Here is a 21,744-nt window from a genome sequence, read left to right as displayed (position 1 = left end):
TTCCTTGCTTCCTCGGTTCCTCTCGGTGTCCAGCCCCCTCTACCTGGCACCTCCGACCTTTCCCGCTGCCTCCCGACCGCCCTGACAGTTGGGAGCTGGCGCCTGTGGGCGCAGAGTCTGGCTTGCCTCGATTTATGTTGTTGTATATCTGACGTGCAGCATTAAAGTATTCGGACTGCAAAACTTTAAAGGGGTGGATGTGTGACTTTTCTGTTGCCCACGTTAACACATTTGAGCGATTAATATTACTGTAGATGGTGGACTCCTAATTGGCGTGCCAGCAATTAGTGCTAATTTAGCCGAATTGTACTTCTCGGGTGGCGGAGATTTTTAATAGCCAAGCAGGCAGGCTTTGATTACACAAATTAAGCCTTTAATTTGAACGTGGGCCTGCTTGCTTCAACCGCTTAGGCAGTCTCTGGAAAGCCCTGCTGAGTGCGGCCTGTTCCAGTGCTTCACTCGCTGTGCTAAATAAATGAAGCGCAGGAGCCGAGCTCAGTACTTGAAACTAGTTTATCTGTGGCTGCGATCATCCTTTCTTTGTTCACAGATATTTAAAAGCATTGGCATAGCCAATAGGTCTCGCCTTTGGGACCTTATATGTGTTTAGTTATCCAGCACTTATAAGGTCCCAAAGGCGAGACCTATTGGCTATGCCAATGCTTGTTTGATGATGCTATTGGTTTTACCAATGCTTTTAAACTATGCCAGCATAGGCAAATCCAATAGTGGTAACAGGCTATCCTTGAAAGTGCATTTTCAAGTCCACCAAATTGCATCATGAAATGTTATGCCACTGGCGACCATTTTGAAAATACAATTTTAGGATGGTCGACCGCTGCCACTAGTGGTAAGGAGTGTGTAATGGCTGGAGAGTGGCAGATGGAGAGCGGAGGCTAAGAAAGCCAGAGTAGACAGAAAGGAGGGGAGGGGTGAGAGCCCAACCAGAGTAGTGCACACTTTTCTGAATGAGTATAGATGAAAAGATGACTGGGTTGGGAAAATTAAAGAAACAGCACAAGCTCTAAGTTCAGAGCAAGAGCAAGGAGATTTACACAAATTCCCATAAAGTGCTATATCACAAATGAAAGTTAAAGAAAAAATAGTTAACCGATGTCAGCAGTGGAAGGGTACAACTCATCCTATCAAAAGTACACAAGACTAGGAAGGAAAGCTATTGAATCAGGAGCTGGGAATTGGATTGGAATACAAAACCATCCAATCATGAACAAAGGGGTTAACCAAAGCCTATTTGATGCTGTATTGTATATAATGCTGACTGCAGGAAGACCTAAACCTCTAAATTGTGGTTTTTTAAATTTGTTTAAGGTGTGTCCTTAAGGCAAACAACGCACTATTCTTTTTGAACATTTACAAACAAAAATACTCACGTTGCGGTCTACCTGGATGTGTTGTCCACCGAGGTCCAGGTCGGACAGAAGCAATTGGACTGGGATTGTAGAAAGCTCGGTTTTGTGGCTTAAAATGAAAGAATAAACAATTACCAAACTAATACATTCAATGTGTTTGCTGCAAGGCAAAAATCAGCGCTCAAACTTTCAAGACCCATTTTTGAGTAATCATCAAGTCCTGCTGTTTTCTTTGTAGCCCGGTTGATGCCCTGACCTTCATCACACAAATTCACCAGTACAAGTTCTATAGTGTGTAAAAACTAGTTGACCTGCTCACAACTGAGCCTGGACATTTTGAAGGCTCTGCATAAAAAAAGCACAAATCCAACTTCAAAATGCCATTGTTAAGAACAGGGTGAAAAAAGTATTTTGATCCAAGCGCTTTCTACATGACTTGCACAGGAGATTTGCAAGCTATGGAAATCACTCATCTTTAAAGTCCTTGTTTCACCAATGAAGTTGAGGCAGCCGAGGGCGCGTTTGTTTACAGCATAATTCTAATGAGGAGTTTGCAAGATGGAGAGTAACACGAACCACGTGTTTTTACAGAACCACACGTATGGAACAGCATTTTATATTTTGTGCTTCCTAGGTATCACCTGCAGTGCCCAGTTCTCCACATTTTACCCTACTACCGATTTACTATACAAGAGCCCCAGCTTAGCAAGCATTACCCATGCTCGACTGCAGTTGGTTCAGTAGTCTGCAGAATCGTACATGGAGTGACTGATGCATTGTCTTTTAAAACTTGTTACCAGTACCACATGTCATATTTTGTTCTCTTTCCTCCATGTAGAGAGCTTTGCGGGAGCTCTTTATTGCCAATAGTACTTAGCAAGATGAATATGCACCTATATCCTACTTTTCTGTGTATTCTGAATGATCGCATTGTACCCAATGGATATTATCAGTTTGGTACTTAATAAATATCTGTTTGTTGGCACAACATGAACCCCACTACTGCTTGAGCTGGCATAAACACTACCACTAGTTGCCAATCGAAAAGATGTAACAAACGAGTCCACCTCTTCACATTTTCTCTTGCATTATGAGGACATATGCAAGTAGCTTTGTCTACCCTGTCTCGTGGGACCTGGGAGTCGAAAAGTAAATACTTCATTCAAGTGATCATTCATTATATATAACGGTTGACCCATTTCATAACATTTCTGGGTATCCAGCACATTTTATGTTGATCATCTGACTTTGTTCGCCATGGTCAATGCTCAGTTTTTCCACTTTATATTTTTGGATATATTGATTGTCGCCTTTCTATATTTTTATAATGCCACTGACTTAAAGCATAGCTCAAATCATTACCTTCAACTTATCTATAAACCATAGAGGCCGCAAGTTACTTACTCTAATGATAGGTTTACTGATTTTTTTTCTATAGTAACTAACTGATCAATATAAGAAAATGACTCCATTGGAAAACCAGTCTTATTGTTTACATTCGATACCCACTGCCCACATGGAATACTAGGTCTTCTCTGTCCTCATGTTACTCAGTCTGGTTTGTCAAGATAGGGACAACGGCAACTCTGGTGTTTGGTATTAGATGGTCGGCAACAACAATTCTTTAGGCACATCTTCATCAGTCACAATAACTTTAAGGTAATTATTTTGTGTCTCAGACTGTCCCTCCTTTTAAAGAAACTATTGCCACAAAACAAAAATGTTCTTTAAAACTTTGACATGGTGCAACAAAACAAGAAATACTAAAATAAATCGAGTGGAGTGACCATTTTAGCCACACCACGTCTTCTCTTCAGATAGACCTAATATGCATGGTAATTTAAAGCAGAAGGAAACGTTATTTACCTGCAATTCTAATTCTCCTCCAGGAGAATCCCCATTTAAATCATAAGCAGTACATTGCCCCATTGTGCACAGGACCCCAGAGCACATTGCCAAAAATCTATATAAATATATACATATGCATGTATGTGCAATGATTCTCAGGAGAGAAGTGCACTTTAAAAGCAGAACACAGTCCTTATAGCCCAGTAACGTGCTAAAATTGGCCAAATTTGATTTTAAAATATAAGCCAATTAAACCAAATAGTCACTAATCTAGCAAATGTTGGCTAGACATGAGTAAAAATGTGTACTGTGCCTTCAAGGGCCTCACCCTTACATCTCTGTCCCACAGGATCCTGGGTGCAACAGGAAAACACTGCAAGCCCTTCTGTCCAGAAGGCAGAGGGCTGTTTGTGACTTTGAAAAGATACCGGTTAGACCTGGCAGATTGGCGTGGGTCTCCCTTCCATTTTTCGCTGTTGCCTCATACGTTTTTGCTGGTGTTACTTGCTCAGGGCACTGTGCCACTGCTGTCCAGTGCCACAGTGCAAGTGCTCCCTATTGTAAATTGATGTATAATTTGTGATTCCATGATTGGTTGGTTTGGTTTACTTGTCAGACCCTAGTACAGTGCAACAGGAGTTCCCAGGGCTTGTAAATCCAAATGCTGCTGGTGAGCTTGCAGCAGTGGTTGTGCCACCCACAGAAGCAGCCTGTAAACCTGTGTCTAAGGTCTGCCATTGCAGAGCCTGCGTGCAGTCTGATACTGTCATGCTGACTGGGCAAGTGCACCCACTTGCCAGTCCCTAAACCTTCCCTTTTCTTCATATCAGACACCCCTATGGTAGGCCCAAGGGCAGGGTGCATTGTAAGGATAAGGTAGGACATGCCCTGATGTATGTGGCATGTTCTAATGGTGAATTACAGCCATTTTCGTTTGTAACTATTGCAAGGCTACCTGTTCTCCATAGACCAGAATGGGCAGTTTGGTTATTACATTTTATAATCCTAACTGACTCCGAGAACATGGTAGAAATTCGAATTTAGTATGCCTGAACTCAGGTTGATAAAATACATCTTTTAGAGAAGTTGGTTTTACCATTCTGTGTTTGAAAATGCCACTTTTAGAAAGGAGGCATTTTCTTGTCTAACCATTCAAACCTGCCTCTGCTAGGCAGTGTATTCCTTTGTCTGGAGTTTGAGTAACAGGGCTGGGGAATTCCAGGAGACAGGGTGAGGTGCCCCAGTGGTGAAAATAGAGATCTGCATCTAGATGGGTGCGAGGAGTTGCACCTGGGACCTGAATAGGGCTGTGCCTTCCCTCCACAATGCTGGCTCCACCCCCTGGGGAGCGGCTGATATCTCTGCCCTGCACAGTGAATGAAGAGAAGGAATCCTGTCAACAAAGTGCTCCAGGGCTGTACTTGCCTTCCACTATGCTGGCTCCACCTCCTGTGGGGCGTCTAATGTTTGTGCCCTGCACTGTGAAAGGAAAGGAGAAGTCTGGTAAACAGAGTGCTCAGGAACTGGTTTGGACTGGGCAAAGGCCCCTCTGCCTTCCGAGGACATAGGATTTCGGGGTATACAAATTGGGACCCTGATTCCAAGAACTTAGATCACTTTGGGAAAACAAGAAGAACCTCTGCTGAGGGAGGAACCAGAAGAAGCTGAGGAGGAAACTATCCCTTAACCTGGGGGATTGGCCTGCAGTGGTTGCTTTACTGCCAAAGAGAGGAGAAAGGAACTTTGTGTGTACTTTTGCTCAACTTGTGAAGGATCTCCAAGGGCTTGGAAAAGAGCTTGCCTCCTGCTGAAGTCTCAGGAACAACAGACTTCACCCCCCAGCGTTCTTTGGAAGTGCCTGCTGCTGTTGTTGGGCCTTCTGAGGGACCGCGTGTCGCAAGGAGCTGGAAGCGCGACTCAAGAAGGAGAAGCGTGCCGCCGGAGCTGTTGTCGTCGCATCTCGTAAAGTGTGTCGCCGCTGCAGCATCGCATCGAGCGGAAGCGTCTCACATCATCCAGGAAGTGTCTAGCAACGCCGAAGAAGCGTGTCGCCATCGCAGCCATCGTAGCTGATGCATTGCACTGCATCGATAAGAGTCTCGCATCGAGAAAGAAGCATGTCGCCATCGCAGCCATCGTAGTTGTCGCATTGCACCGCATCAAGAAAAGCGCCTCGCTTCCACGGAGAAGCGTGCCGCCGTCGGAGCTGCTGTTGTCGCATTGCGTAAAGGGGTGTCGCCGCTGCAACATTGCATCGAGCGGAAGAGTCTCACAAACATCGGAGAAGCGTGTCGCTGCCAAGGCCGCTGTCGTCGCATCGCGTAAAGTGTGTCGCCACTGCAGCTGAAGCATCGAGTCTTCTCGCAGCATCGGAGAAGCGTGCCGCATCTGGAAGATCTTCACGTCTTTATTTCTTTGCACCAAAAACTTCATCGCATCAACATCGTTGCAACACTTTCGTTGCCCTGCGAGGCGCATCTAAAAGGTACATTGACTTAAAGTGGCGCATTTAAGAACTGGCGCATTTAAGAACTAAGCAAAATCCTACCATCTAAAGTAACAGTATTGTGTGTTTTTGTCGTTTAATGGTCTTGTGGTAAATTTATATAAAGAATACTTATTTTTTATATAAAACCTGTGTGGTGTCCATTTGTAGTGTTGTCACTTGGTTACTGTAGGTGTTCACAAATGCTTTACACACTGCCTCTGAGATAAGCCTGTCTGCTCGTGCCAAGCTACCAAGGGGGTGAGCAGGGGTTATTTTAGGAGTGTACCCCCTTACCCCGACTAGAGGAGAGGGTCCCTATTTGTCACAAGTGCATACCTGTGCCAACTAGAGACCCCCAAGTCTAAAAATACCTCTTCCTGTAATCCTGGTTATTCTCCAGGGGAATCATTTCCATTCTCTTCCAGAAGATCCTCATAAACAGTCCTAAACACTGAATAGAATAGCAAGACCATCCCCAGTAGAAAAGGCAATGTCATGACACATCAGTGTAACACTCAAACTGAGAACAAACCCTGCAAATAAGCAATACCTACTTACAAGTAAAGATTGAGACCAAAAGCATGGAGACTGAGAAAGACTGGAAGAGATACAGCAACAAAAGAAGGACTGCATCCGGAGAATTTAAGAAGCTAGGTAGTGGGAACAATTTGCCTTGCAGCGGCTTAGTTTTATGGTTCCCGTACACCCAGTTTGCTTACCATCTATAGCATTTCTGCACTTTTGTTTTATTTTCCTAAATTCCCTTCCTCTCATCACTTTGTACTCATTTAATGCTCCAGATTCCATCTGGGGTATCTCTTGAATTCCACTAGACGCTAGGATTTCTTAAGTGTCTACTGCGGCTCCTGAGCTCAGGGAAGGTCTCCAGGTACTTTCTGGGTTTGTTGACCAATGTCTTTTATGGAGCAGCAGGTGAATTATATGGGGATTATGTTCTGCTGTGGGACATTTGTATCTAGTCGCCATTTAATGGTCTGCATTTGTTGTTCTAGTTAGACTAGCTGTACCAGTGGCACTTGTGCTCCCTTTAACACTTCAGAGGCACAGCGATGTGTAGCAACCTTAATTGCTGTGAGACGAGTTTATAACCTTCAGTGTGTTTCTTTCTCCCTAACCTCAATATCCCCCCAACAAGAACCAGTAGTTTCCTCAATTCTAATCCCTCAGCTCTTATTTGGTGGACAGTCGTGGATTTTCATCGGGTCCCATTCTCTTCATCTTAAACACGACCCTTCTGGCTAAGGATAGGCAGACTAGAGTGAAACCGCTTCAACAACCACCCAAACAGATTCTTTAAAGAAGCCTGACCTCTCTGGGCATCCGGCATGAAGTCTGAATAAAGACAATGTCTCATAAATGTATGAAAGCACCTTCATAGAGGTGTTTGTATTTCTGAAATAGTAATATTTCTCAATAGATCACATTGGTAGCCTTTGTCCTGGTTGAAGCACTTTAGCCTTCAAGCGAGGGACTTCTTTGCTAACTGGTAAAGAAAAATACAAGACATCATCCTTCTTGAAATGGATTGTTTTGCAAGGACAAATGTCCATATTGCCTAACATCTTTTCTTCAGTCTAGGAAGAATTTTAAAACCCTCTTCATGTTGTACATGTGAATGGCTCCTTTACTGGAATTGAAGGGTTCAGACAGAAAGTCTGTATTGATATGGTCTGAGTAACATGAAAATCTTAAATGACCTTAAAGAGAGTAAACTCAGATGAGTTCTCGTCACCATCCGGTTCTTATATAACAGTGCAAGTTTCATGTGAACAAAATTCCAGAAGTCCACACTTTCTGTGAGCTGAGGTAATAGCTACCAAAAAGGCAGCTTTTCAAGTCAATTGCTGCAAGGTCGCCATATGTATCGGTTCAAATGGTGGACCTACCAACTTGCAATAGACGTTAGGCTCGCAAGGTGGCGATGGGCATGTAGTAGGGCAAATATCATTCCTAACACCATGCAAGAAATAGTTCACAACATGCATTCTGTAGAAAGAGATTTATGAAGGAGATGTCATTAGCGGTAACTGCAGCAAGGTGGACTTTACCTGATGGCTAAAAGAGCCCAGAACATTCTAGGTTCCGAAGGTATAGAATCACCTCTTCTTAAGGGGTGATAGCTGCTCAGGATGCAACAGATGCAAAATCTCTTCAATTGAAAATTGTATGACGTTCTGGTGGAAACACTCTTAGCTGCTCTTAAAATGTCCATACAATTCTGTGGCAAACAAATCTCCATACTGTAAGAATGCAGAAGGCAGGCTTCCAACTTTAATGATGTAAGGAGCAAATGCAGGATCTGACCTCCAAACTTGTTTAAGAGATCCAGTCTGCAAAGCAGCACCCTGTGTGGTCAGTTGCATACATGTAGGAGGCCTATGATCCCCCACTGACGTGGCCACATTGGCTCTCAGGATTTGTCTGACTTTGCAATGGTATAGGTTTGAGCAGCCCATTTGGGATGGGAGGGGAGGGATCTCCCTGATCAGTTTCTCAAAAGGGAACTGCCCTTTGACTCTGGTTGATAGTACCAATAGGCATTGTCTGAGCATTTCTTCTTTTTCTGAATTTGTGAATACATCTAGTTGTGGCTAGCTCCAATTGCAAAATACCCTTTACAGTACTTGGTCATTGAGAACCCACGTGTGGTTTTCTTGAAATGACCTGCTGAGTGAGTCACCTTCTGCATTCTGGATCCCTGGCAGATGACCCACTGTGATATTCTGGTCTGTTGCTATCAGGAACTTTGAGCTTTTGTGCTTCCAGGGAGAGTGGTCTCGAAAGAGGACCTTGCTGATTGTTCAGTTAATACTTTGTTGTGGTGCCCTTCTGAACAAGCCGGAACTTCGTCATGAAAGGTGGAAGGAACTACTTTTGAGCAAGATGGACTGCACTCCGATCCAACGGGTCTTCGACAATGCTCCTTGAACCTGGAGGTGATCCATGTGTATGCCCCACTTTTGAAGGGAAGTGCCTAAGATGACGTTAGGAAATCTTGTTGAAAGGTCATTCCCGTCAGCAGATTTTATGACTGGCAACGCCGGGGAAACATATGTTTTACCAGCTGGGACAGCATAAGCTTATTTTCCCAGCTGCCCATAAAAGGGACTCCATTTGTCCTCCAGGCATTATTGTAATGTTCTCATGTGGAGCTAGGTATGAGGAAGCAGAAAGATGCAACAAGCCCTCAAGCCTAGTAGCGGTCATATCTGGTGTGCACTCTGATCAGCAGCTAGTAACAGACCGTGACAATTCAGACAGATGATAGTCCCTCTTCCGAAAGATGCTCTCTTGTGACCTAAGTGTCCAAGATTGCTCCCAAATGGTGTATCTTTTGAACTAGAGTGGTAGTTGACTTTCAAGTTGACATGCAGACCTAAAGGAAGATTGAAGCCATTTGGAAATAGCTTCCTCAGAGGTCGCCGCCTTTAGTAACTAGTTGCTTAAATAGGTGTACATGAAAATCTTCTGCCTTCTGAGATGTCCTGCGACGACTGCCATGCATTTTGAGAAAGTCTGCGGTTTTGACGTCCGCCCAAATGCGAGAACATTGAAGTGACTATGGCCTACTACAATCCGCAGGAATTTGAGGTTTCTTTATTATAGGAACGTGGAACTAAGCATCCAATGCTCCTGATGCAAATGAGGGTAAATTTGGTGTAAAGACAACACCCTGAACGTCCTCTTTATTCATTTGTTTGCAGTTCTAGGGTCAAGCATTGGTCTTAATCCAGGTTTTGAACACCTATTATGAACATGAAAGTAACAGGAATAAATTCCTATAACTTTTTAGTGAAGAGGCACCTCTTCCAATGCCTTCTCCATTTCTGAGCTGCTGTTGAGGATGGAGAACTTTCTTGGAGGTAGAGTTTTACGTATTAGAGAAACACCATTCTGAACAATAGTCAAGGCCCATGTCATTTTCTGCCAATATTTTAGATGGATTTGGATACTTCCTCCAACCGGAGTGACTAACAGAGGGACAGAGGCAGGAATCACTGTTTTGGTGGTGCCTTTATTGTGGCCGCAGATGGCTGTTGGCCTCCTGTTCCCTTTGAAGACTTTCTCAGGTGGGATGATTACCTTTAATGGTGATGCTGTTGAGGTAGCGACCATTGAAGTATTTGAACACTTGGAGGGAGTAACATCTGTTGTAAAGCACCTTCTTCTTCAACCCCTTGCCCTTCAATGATTACATTTCAATGTTCTATCAGTTTATTTCATCACTGGAATGGGACTGAATAGAGAAATCTCAGAAAATTCAAAGATCAAAACACAATGGTGCAGGACCAGTAAGTTGTACTTAATAGGAACCACATCTCAAACATAGCCAGTGACAATTTCTAAACACTGGCAAGTCTGAAGCGTCTGCAGCAGTACTGATCACTTGGTTAGAAACAAGCATTCCTTTCTGTAGGACTTGCTAAAAATCTTGCTTGTCTTCTCTTGTCGTGAAACGCTGGGGGTCTTCATTTCTAAAGCGGATGTCTCCACGATCTTGGTTCTAACTGAACCCATCCTCGAACTCTCATTGTCTAGCAGAACAGTGGAGGTAAGCGCTACAGTATAGGATTTTCTGGCTGCAGAAACAAGGAATATAGATGAGGATCTATACGGACAAAAAAAAAGAAGGTATTGATCTGGTGTGTACTTTTTCCTGAAGCTTTGATGGAACAGACTTCACAGAAATCAGATTCAGTAAAAACTGTGATTGGCTCCATAAGACTAGGGCCCCGATGCATAAGAGGTCTGGCAGAAGATCTGTGATGAAGAGTCTCAAAGATCAGAGAGGTTGATTTTGTTAGGACAGGCATCAGAATATTTAGTTTCCCCTCTCCTCGGACAAGTTCCTCATTGAATGTTAAGTCATCTACTGGTGACAGACGAGCAGAAGGAGAGTCTGAGTGTTGGAGAGTAACCCGAAGGACGAATAGTCAGACAAAGTAGATAACCAGGAAGAAGAACGCCTTTGAGATCGAATCCTGCTCGCGGAGTACCTTGAACTCCTGGATAGAGAGAGATCTTGACCTCACAACATGGATTCTAGAATGGGATATTGTCCTTTTGTGTAGGCTTCTTGGCTTTGAAGCTTTGGAAGGAGCAGGATGTTGCAATTGCTGAGGCACAAAAGGTAACCTTGGCAAATGAGGGAACATCAAAGGCAAAAGAGATGTCTGAGGAGCTGGTGAAAACACGGAGAGACAATTTTAAGGTGACAGAGTGAAAAACATGTTAACCACTAGAGTCACCTCTCTTTAACAGGAAGTAAATTCTGAAATTTCGGGGGTGTGTGGAAAAGGTGATCGCATTTGAACAGAAAAAATAAAAACATTCTGTTAGAAAATCACTAGAACTTCGGGACGTCAAATGAAAACAATTCTGAAAGGTTTTTAATGTTTTCAAATAGGAAAAAAGATCAGCTCAATACTGTAGGATCCAGTTTCCAGGAGTTGGAAAAACAGTACGGACGTAACTATCATCGGTGGTGCATGATGGGACACAGGAGGAAAGATAGTGCCAGATCTCACGTTTAAGGTCTACAGTAGTCTCTCTGCCAACATTGCCGTTCCTTTCCTTTCTAAAAAACAAAATGTTTGTGAAGTATGTTTCTAGTCACCTTGTGTTAAATTGTATAAAGTAGAAGACTAAACCTACTGGGGAAAAAACATCGATACATTATCAGGTGACTTGTAGGCGACTCTTGGCTCCCCCTGGGGTCCCTTATAATCCGAATTGCTGGACATTTCACAGCAGAACGTCACCCAAGTATGCAGTACATCACCGACATCCAGACTACACAGGGCCCCTATTACCCGGCGTCCTGTGACACCCAGTGTCTACTGGATGAGCAAACGGTCATGACTTCTGGTGTTTAGTATATGTTTGACCCATAGACAGCCAGGAAAAGGTGTGTTCTATGCTCTGAAAAAATGCTCAACACGTGCTCAACACGTGCTTCTAGGTTTAAATGGGGAGTTCTAGGGGTTCCATAGACTTTAGCTTTGGATGTGTGGGGGTTTGTCTTTAAATCGGTTATGCTTCACTGAAAGATCTAAAGTAAGGGTGGTAGGCTATTTGGATCACAAAGCCTTTAGTAAATTATTCCGGGGTTACATATAGCCAAGACATGGTTTTCTACCACAGTACTTCCTTAATCATCTGCAAGTATAGGGTTTATAGTGTAGGTGTAATATTGTCAAAGTATTGCAGACCAAATATGAGATGTAATTAGACAACCGCTGGGCACTACTCAGCAGACTTAACACGTCTTTGATATAGGAGCTACTTTTGAGGCCACTACATGGACTAACCCCAGTGCCCACTAATCTCTAAAACAAATTGCACAGAATGGCCACATTGTCCCATACAGAAGGCAGTCTTGCGCCAATGAACAAGAAGACTCTCTGCTAACTAGACACAGTTTTAAAGATCCCGCACAGCCTTGAAGAACTTCATTGGATAAGGTACAGCAGCCTCAATTCGTAAATATACTGTAAATCTTGTAATGCCTCGCAACCAATCAAATATTGATGGTAACCACAAATAGATATTTTGGTACAACTGTACCCAAAAATGAGCCAGCATGCTTGGTTTTGTAAGTAGCAGAGCCAACACAGCATCTTAGTTGGAAGATCTGTATATATAGTGCTGCATTGAGCCAGCTGGGATATTACACACAAGAGTCCAATCTGAAGGGCAGCTATATTAGACTACAAAGCTGCAAAAGGTGATTAACACATTTCCTGGCTGTGTTGGAGACATTAATGAGACACAGCTGCTGGTTAGGACCTACAGAGCATGCACATTCTAACGAAAGGTGACGCTCTTCCACCGTTTCAGGCAATTTAAGGTATTGGTTTCTAGGGCATACGAGCAGGATTTCTGTTTTTGGACCAATAAACTAGTGGTTAATCTCCACACCCCTTCTGAGAAGATGGATGTCATCTGCATAAGTCCGACAAACAACATTGTAAGCTACAGTAATAGAGGCCAGTTTCAATCAGTCGTCAAAAAGGATTGTTGAGTGAGACAACTCTTGGGGTATGTGTTGTAATTTACTTGCATGTCTCCTTGAAGATCCAATAGTACTTGTAGTTGTCGTAGCAACAGAATGTGAGTCATGAGTTCTAGGTTGAGACTGGCATTCTGACCGAGGAAGCGCTGAAGAGCAGACCGGTCTGTGTCGGTGGTTGAATCTAATAAAGTCTGCTTTGGATTACCTTCACTATACTGGATTTATTACTGGCGACAAGCAGCTCTTGATTGGGGACAAGCTACAACCACTGATTCCCCTGCAAACCCAATTTTGGATGGACGGATTTCAAATCTAATGGATGTCTTTAATGACATTCTCTCTCCTCCGATCGTAAATGGACAGCTGGTTAACTGGATCCACACACTACATGAAGAGTGACAGTTTTTTTACTGTTTTTTTCCCTCCCTTAAGGACTTCCATGTACATTAAATTAAGTAACCGTTCATTACTTACTTTCAAAATTTCCTCACGAGCATCTACGCGCGCTGCATGGTTCCATGACTACCAATTTCATGTGGCGCATTCTTTCAAGTAGAACGCCTCTCCTTGGAATCTCACAGTGACGCTGACGCTCGCGTTACTTCACGCATTGCGTCATAGAGCTTGGCGACCATTTTGGAGTGGGCTGCATTTCATACTTCGCGCATGGATTGGGCTGTGAAGAGAAGTAGGCTCGCTGAGTATCAGCGGAGGTACAAATTGCGTTATGATGACAAGAGGTCTGTGAAGAAAAGGAAGTGGAGTCTTGGTGATCGGGTTTGGGTGAAGAAAGTCAAACATTGTCATAAAGGGTTGTCTGATCTTCTTGGCCCTTTTGTCATCATTGCAATAAAAATAAATGTAACTTTGTATAATGGCTGTACTTGGAGTATGTCTAGGATGGTTAAATGTGTCGGTGCAGATCCTGGTACAGCCAATGTCCACAGTTGTGTTTCTGTGGATAAGAATGGGAGTTATGAAAATTCAACTAGACTGAAGCATGTACCTCTAGTGGGGCAACAAAGACTAGTCGATAGAAGACTGGTTTCTGGTGGAAGACAGCATGTTACTTGGGTGTCATCTAGCAGGTGTCGTCTATTACGGTCCATGCTCTAAACACATCAGTGAAGCAGTCTCTGGCCTAGTGTGGGGTATATTGCAGATATCAGGGGGTGTAGTCGAATGGTCGGAGCGATATGACCGTAAGTTAAGGCGGGTATGACGATAATGCACTGCTAGAAGGAACAGGATGGTTTTTATCCCTACAGGCAGAGTTAGTATATCATCAGTTGGAGAGAAGGTGGGGGCCAGCCACAGTGGTTAGAGGTAGTAATTGGGGGGGGGGGGGGGGATCTGCATACGTGACCGAGAGCTGGTAAGGAGGGGGCGATCAGATAGGGAAGGAAGGGGGAAGTGGGTAGTAAGAAGAGGGGGAGGGCGAAGATGAGGGGGGAGGGAAAAAGAAAGGAGGTGAAGAAGGTGAGGACGGTGACAAGTGGGGAGGGATGTGGAGGGGTTGAGGATTTGTAGTGGGAGGTAGGTGCAGCGGAGCAAGTAAACAATAATAAAATGAGAAGGCGGAGAGGAGAGGAGCTGGGCATTCCTCTTTCTGCAGATGGCGGATTGATGGCTCAAAGTGGGTTATTTTTGTGTAGGGCCGTAGGAAGCTAGTGTGTGGTCTCTGAGAAATGGAGCCCATGTTTGTATGAATATCTCGATCTGATCTAGTAATCCGTACATAACGCGTTCATGGGATGCCGTTTGAATCATTGACACCATCCAGTCCTCTTGTGAGGGGGGCATGGCTAACCTGCATTTCTGAAGGCTACAGGGTCTGCCAGTGGCTAGTGCTGTGTGAAGGAGGCAGAGTTTTGGTTGCGTGATCGGGGATGCCGCCGGTGTAGAAGGTTAAGTGTGGGTCGAAGGGGTAGGCAAAGGGGTATTATCTCTCCCAAGGAGCTCCCGACATGAGACCAGAAAGATAAGAGTAGAAGGGCACTCGCAGAGTACAAGGGGGAGATCAACGCACATCCAGGCACCTTCAGCACTTGGAATGAGATAATAGGCCGGCCTTGTGCAGTTTCGTTTGAAGAGGCTGAATTTTAGTCTAGCCTCTCGGGTTCCCCTATCCAGGGCTTCCACCATTTCTGTCCAATCCTCTTCCTTAACAGTGAATTGTAGCCGTGTTTGCCACTTGGCTCGGGGGCTGTGTAGGAGGGGTTGTGAGAACAGGTAGTGTGTCAGGGTGCTATAGAGTCCAAACATCACTTTTGTGCTTGCCCCATAGCGACAGATACCCCACTATCTGAGAGGGCAGTAGCGTCCAAGGCTGGGAGCCAAGGCACCTTCGCAGGCAGTGTTGCAGCTGCAGGTATCGCCAGGCCTGCTGCAAAGGCATCCTAAATTCTTCTGTTAGGTTTCAAATCGCCATCTAGTATCATCTGGTCCAGTGATCGTATGTTCAAGGCTTTCTAGACGGGCCTGTGAAGCTTCCGCCTGATACAATCATTACCCCATATCGGTGCCTTCAAGAGAAGGCGGTGGTGGAAGCCCATAAGATGGTGCGCACTGTGCCACACCTTGCATGTGGCCTGCCGTACAGTATGCGGGGGTGATACGGGTAGGGTCACTAAACAGGGGTTCTAGGCCTTCAACCTGAACAAGGAATGACCTTTCCGTTGTAACCCACCTGGGGTGGGCCTGGTGTCTCCAGGAGCAAATAGGAGAGCTGCGAGATGTGTAGGGCTAAGGTGTAGTGTTCTATTAATGGTAAGCCCAGGCCGCCACAAGAGTGGTGAGCCATTAAGTATATTTTATAGGTGCCGCACTTGATAGGGGCCAATGGTTTCATGGTCAGTAGGAATAAAGGGGGTGGTGGGGGGGGTTAGGCAGCCTTGGCGGATGCCTCTCTGGATTTTAAAGGTTTCTGAAAAAAAAACCTCCGCAGTTGACCTGGGCCACGGGGCAGTCGAACACAGTAGGCGGACCTTGGAGATGAACTGATCGCCAAGCTAAAAACGAAGAGGTAGCTCCAGTCTACGGGGTTGAATGCCTTTTCTGCATCGAGGGAGAAGGCCGCCGCATCCTCCAGCAGGTCTTTTGTGGTCCATATTGTAGGGGCTAAGGTGCAGAGGTGATTCCTAGAGGAACGACCAGGACGAAGCCAAACTAAGCGTGATGAATGAGAGAAGGGATGACCTTCAGTAGCGCAGCTAGGATACTGGCCAGTATGTATTAGTTACTTACCTGTAATCCTACTTCTCTTCCAGGGGTATCCTCATCAAAGTCATAAAGCATTATATATATATATATATATATATATATATATATATATATATATATATTCACTGACAAAAACACAGGTTTCAGGGACGTTATAGTTAGGAATTAGTATTTAAAAAACCTTAGAAATTCACTGAAAAAATCACAGGTTTCAGGGACGTTATAGTTAGCTGGACTTTTCACTCGAACAAAACCATTGAAATTCCCCCGTTATAGTTAGTTCAGCAAACTATAACTTGCGCGCCCGCAATGCACTGCTGATGACGTCACATATTACATCACTCATGACATGGTCAGTGACATCACTCATGACACTGACTCATGACACTCAGGCACCCATACAGAGACTCAGACAACCAATCAATAACCCATATAGATCCTCATTTAGCTACTCACCAACCCATGCAACCACTTCACACCAACTGACTAACTAAACTGTGTGAATGTCTGCATCAGTCACTAACCCATGCATTCAGTAAAATACATTTAATCACTCACTTATACAGTCAGTCACGCACCTACTAAATCATCCATCTAGACACTTATACACCCACTCATTCTTCAATACTGTCAGGAACCTGGTGAGTGCCCTTACCATAGGGCAGTGTTATCCCAAAAGACAGAGTAGTAATTAAACCGGCTACTGTAAATTATTGGTTTAATGTTAACCCGGTGAAAAAGACCCTTTCAAGATGGCCGCCGCGTTGCCCGCGAAGCATCAGAGGCTCCAGAAGAGACGTTCTAGTCTTGAAGGCACTTCGGAATGATGCGGCTCGCGAGCACGCTCAACTGCGCACTTCAATTTGAATCTGAGGTAGAGAAGTTCGAATTCGAAGCGCGCTTCCTTTTAAGCAATTTAGTGGAAGCGGCGCTTATTCAAAGACATAATTTCACAGAGGGAATCATTTCCCATTCAAGTGTTCAGTATTCAAGTGTCCAATTCTTATTTGGGACATTACTAATTCGCATGGTGAGAGGCCAGTTGTTGAAGCCTTCCAGGAGTTTCGAGAGTACTAAGCTGGTGAGCCCGAGAACCTTCACAGTCAAGTAAGCCAAGAATTTATCCTGCTACAGCGTTAAGGAGACTGCAACTTTGGAGAAGCGCGTTAGCCACTGTACCCTTCCTTCCTAGCGTTCTTCCCTTTCCTTTCCTTCCACTCTATCCTTCCTTGATTCTTCTTGCGCGTACCTCCCTGAAGCCATTTACCTTCACTAATTCAACGAGAACTGTTCCAGACTTCAGGAAGAGAGACTTCATGTGAGACTTCATTCAATTAGACAAATATTCCGAACCTTTTATGAGAAACCTAAGTGATAGGTCAAGCTACCAGTTAGGTAGGAGACGTCCATTTCCCAGTTAATAGAAGAAAGGTAGAAAGTAGTGTTGTGATTCTAATGTAGTGTCTTCCATGTGTGCTAGGAAGCTACAGTTCCAGACCAGTAGGAACTGAGAGACCTCATTACAGAAGAGGAGCCTACACTCCAGCAATACCTGGTAGGACAGATAAGAAGTGTTTAGATAAGTAATGAGCAGAACTGTTATGTGTATTTGAATGCTTATTTCCCGTTATGTGCATTAGAACCCCAGAAGACAGGAAAACAGAAGACAAGGGAATTCAGGTCCAGCTCGAGTGTCTTTCTCTTCTCTGTCCAACTCCCCTTTCCCCCTGCTTAGAGCAGCTGCTTAACGCAGTGTGTTCTGAGAGGAAGGAATTGGGAATAAGCATCTTCTGCCTCTGTGGAGAATCAACGGCCTTGACAGATTGAAGTGCCCATGACTTCACTCCACCCAGGCAGAATGGCAGAGGGTTTTAGTTTGAAGGCGTTAGGGGACATGTTAGAGAGAATTCAGCGGGATGTGGGACATCTTAGCGCTGAGAATAAGAGTCTTAAACAAGAAATGGTAGCTTCACGACTGGAAACAATGATGCTATCCCAAAGAGTTAGTGAGATGATGCCTTCAGACTCTCCTCCTTCTGTAGCAAATTTAAAGGGTTCCTTGCCAGAAACTAACCCCCGAACAGTGGCCCAAGTTGTTCATTCAGTTTCCCCCCTTATTCCTTTAGCACCACCCGAAAGGTTTAGCGGGGATCCTCAAAAGGCCCAATTGTTCCTCACACAATGTTCCCTTCATTTCATGTGTCGCTCAACCCTATTTCCAGATGCTCAATCCCGGGTGGCTTTCATTTTGTCTTATCTTAGTGGGGATGCCGCCAATTGGGCTATGCCTCTGGTTTCCCGAGATGATCCTTTTTTATATGATTTTGAACGCTTCAAGACAGAGTTTCTTCGTATCTTTGACAGGAGAAGAATTTCCCAGGCCACTGACAATGAACTTTTGGAACTGCGTCAAGGATCCAAAGATCTCCTCACGTACTTAACGTAATTTAACAAACTGTTAATGGAAACTAATTGGCCACCAGAGAAGAGGGCTGCACTGTTTTATAGAGGCTTACGGGATGAGATAAAGGACACACTTGCACAGATTCCAAACCGACCTACTGATTTTGCAGAATTAGTAGACTTAGTGTTAGAAATCGACTTTCGCTGTACGGAGAGACAAGGAGAAAAGAAGTCTAGAGATTTTAAATGGAATTTTTCACGTTTTGACAGACCTAGAGTTGAAGGGAGTAAAACTAATGGATCCACATCAGAGAGTGAACCAATGCAGATAGGAACAGTGAGGAGTCCCTTAAGTAAAGAGGAAAAGGAGTCGAGGAGAGCAAAGAAGTTATGTATGTACTGTGGAGCTGCAGGACATTTTGTGAAAGAGTGCCCAAAGAGACCTAAACCTGTTGTGTCGGGAAACTCTCAAAACCATCTGTAGGAGGAGCCGCTCAGATGGCGAAATGTGAAAAAAAGGTTCCAGAATCCCATTGCATAATGAACACCCTTCAAACTCAAGCACCGCATTTGATCCTACAGATGACGTTGAAGTTCCGTGAACAAGAAATCACAGGAGTAGCCATCATGATTGACTCCGGAGCTACGGGGAACTTCTGTGACATCAAGTACGCGAAGAGGATGGGAATCCAAGCGAGGTTAAAGGAAAAGAAGGAGTTGGTTCGAGCCGTAGATGGGACCAATCTTTCATCGGGTCCCATCACCCATCACACTGAGTTGTTAGAATTGGTCCAATCAAATGGACATCGAAAATATCTTCAGTTTAACTTGATTGATGCCCCACAGTTTCAGATCATTCTGGGTATTCCGTGGCTCACCACACACAATACGACAATTGACTGGGAGAATCGGACTGTTGAGATGACTTCTTTGTTTTGTTCTGAACATTTTTTCTCCTCAGATGAAAAGAATCTAGAACCTTCCACAGCCACCTTGTTGTCTTACGGGGGAAATCCCATTGGGGTTGTCGAGTCTATACTTGTTCCGGATGAATACAAGGAATTTGGAGATGTGTTCAGTGAATGTGAAGCGGAACGATTGCCCCCCCATCGCTCTTACGATTGCGCCATTGACCTTGAACCAGGGGCCGTTTTGCCCTGCAGTCGGATTTATGCATTAACGGAGGCCGAGAACCTGTATTTGAAGGATTATTTGGATCGTTACTTAGCTAACGGGTTCATTAGACCATCCCAGTCTCCGGTCTCCTCACCATTGTTTTTCATTCCAAAGAAAGAAGGGTCTTTGAGGACTTGCATCGATTATCGAGCAATCAACAGAGCAACGATTAAAAACCGCTATCCGTTACCTTTGATTTCCGTCCTTTTGGATCAGATCAAAGAGGCTCAGATATTCACGAAATTAGATCTTCGGGGAGCTTACCATCTTATCCGAATGAAGGAGGGTCATGAGTGGAAGACAGCCTTCAGAACCAAGTACGGGCTCTTCGAATATCAGGTGATGCCCTTCGGGCTGTGCAATGCTCCCGCAGCCTTTCAACATTTTATTAATGATGCCATGGGAGATTTGTTGGATAAGGTAGCGGTGATCTATTTGGACGACATTTTGATTTTTTCTAAGAATCCACAAGAACATGTGAGGCATGTGAAGTTGGTCCTCGAAAGACTTCGACAACATCAGCTCTATGTGAAATTAGAGAAGTGTGCGTTCAGTGTTCGCACTGTTGAGTTTTTGGGGTTTGTACTGTCACCAGACGGAATTACCATGGACACCAGGAAGGTGCAGGCTGTGGTCGAATGGCCATCTCCCACAGATGTCAAGGAGGTACAGCGATTTTTGGGGTTTGCCAATTTCTATCGTCGATTCATTCAAGGTTTTTCTCAAAAGATTCTCCCCATCACAAAATTGTTAAAAAAAGGGGAAAAATTTCAATGGACAGAAGAGGCTGAACAGGCCTTTGTCTATCTCAAGACCAGTTTTACATCGGCCCCAATTCTCCTTCATGCAGATCCTTCTGAACCTTTCTTTGTAGAAGCGGATGCCTCAGACCAAGCCATAGGTGGAATCCTGTCTCAGCGACACCGATCTACGGGACAACTACATCCAGTAGCTTTCAGGTCTAGAAAGTTGAATGCAGCAGAGCAGAATTACACTATTGCGGAGAAAGAGCTGCTGGCCGTAAAGGATGCTTTTGTGGAATGGAGGCATTATTGATTAGGAGCCCAGCATACGGTCACAGTTTTCACGGATCATAAAAACCTTCAGTTTTTGAAATCAGCCAGAACCTTGACTCCTCGTCAACTACGCTGGTCCCTTTACTTTGCCGACTTTGATTTTGTGATTACTTATCGCCCAGGCAGTAAGAATGGCAAAGCGGACGCTCTGTCCCGAATTCAAACAGAGGCCTCAGAACATCCAGTGGAATCACGCCCAATTATTCCTGAATCCAAGATTGTATGCACTCTTAGTTTCACGAACTATAAGGAAGAAATTGGAAGACAAATGACTATAGAGGAAATGTCAGAATGGGCAAATCAAGAAACAGACCGAGAGATTGTCAACTCCTTGCCTTACCATCGAGGTGCGTTATATTTGCCAGCCAGAGCAATCCAAGAACAAGCTTTGAAAGACTGTCATGATCAACCATTAGCAGGGCATAAAGGCATGGCCAAGACACTTGACTTAGTCCAGCGATACTTCTGGTGGCCGGATATGAAGGCTCATGTGAAACGCTATGTGGAATCTTGTCACATCTGTGCTCGAGGGAAAACCAGTAGGCAAGCGCCCCAAGGATTTTTACAACCCCTACCTACTCCCACAGAACCCTGGCACACAGTCATATTAGATTTAATCGTAGACCTTCCAGTAAGCAGGGGGTATGATACCGTTTTAGTTGTAGTGGACACCTTTACTAAAATGAGTCACTTCATTCCTATAAAAGGGGTTCCCACAGCTAGAGAAATAGCCAAACTTTTCAGTGAACACATAGTTAAGATTCATGGGGTGCCTAAGATCTTGATTTCTGACAGGGGTCCTCAGTTTGTCTCTCGATTCTGGAAGGCCTTCATGCTGGGATTAGGGGTAGAAGTCAGGCATTCTACCAGTTATCATCCCGAGACAGATGGTCAAACGGAACGAGTAAATCAAGAGTTGGAACAATACCTTCGCCTGTTCCTTTTGGCTCGGGATGGTGAGTGGTCAGACCTGCTGTGGATGGCAGAATTCGCGCACAACAATGCGAAGAATGTCTCCACTGGGTTTACTCCATTTTACCTCAATTTTGGAAGACATCCAAATCCCTTCAGTTGTGGAGAAGAGTTTGGGGTTCCGGCAGCTGATCAGTATTTGAAAGAACTATC

General features: G+C 44.5%; 1 protein-coding gene across 3 annotated transcripts in view; it reads right to left on the bottom strand.

Annotated features, from left to right (window-relative positions):
• LOC146812352 (embryonic polyadenylate-binding protein-like) overlaps nucleotides 1-21,744 on the bottom strand; it is an 818,377-nt gene that overhangs the window by 92,210 nt on the left and 704,423 nt on the right. For 2 of the 3 annotated variants that reach the window (XM_085619346.1, XM_085619345.1), the window contains one exon: nucleotides 1,392-1,479. In XM_085619346.1, coding sequence (XP_085475472.1) covers nucleotides 1,392-1,479 — 88 coding nt within the window. The remainder of the gene's footprint in view (nucleotides 1-1,391; nucleotides 1,480-21,744) is intronic. The other variant, XM_085619347.1, reaches the window with a different exon arrangement.

The sequence above is a fragment of the Triturus cristatus genome, chromosome 7 (assembly GCF_964204655.1).
Source record: "Triturus cristatus chromosome 7, aTriCri1.1, whole genome shotgun sequence".
NCBI classification, from domain to species: Eukaryota; Metazoa; Chordata; class Amphibia; order Caudata; family Salamandridae; genus Triturus; species Triturus cristatus.
The sequence above is the reverse complement of the archived record's forward strand: the minus strand, read 5'-3'. Positions and strand labels throughout refer to the sequence as shown.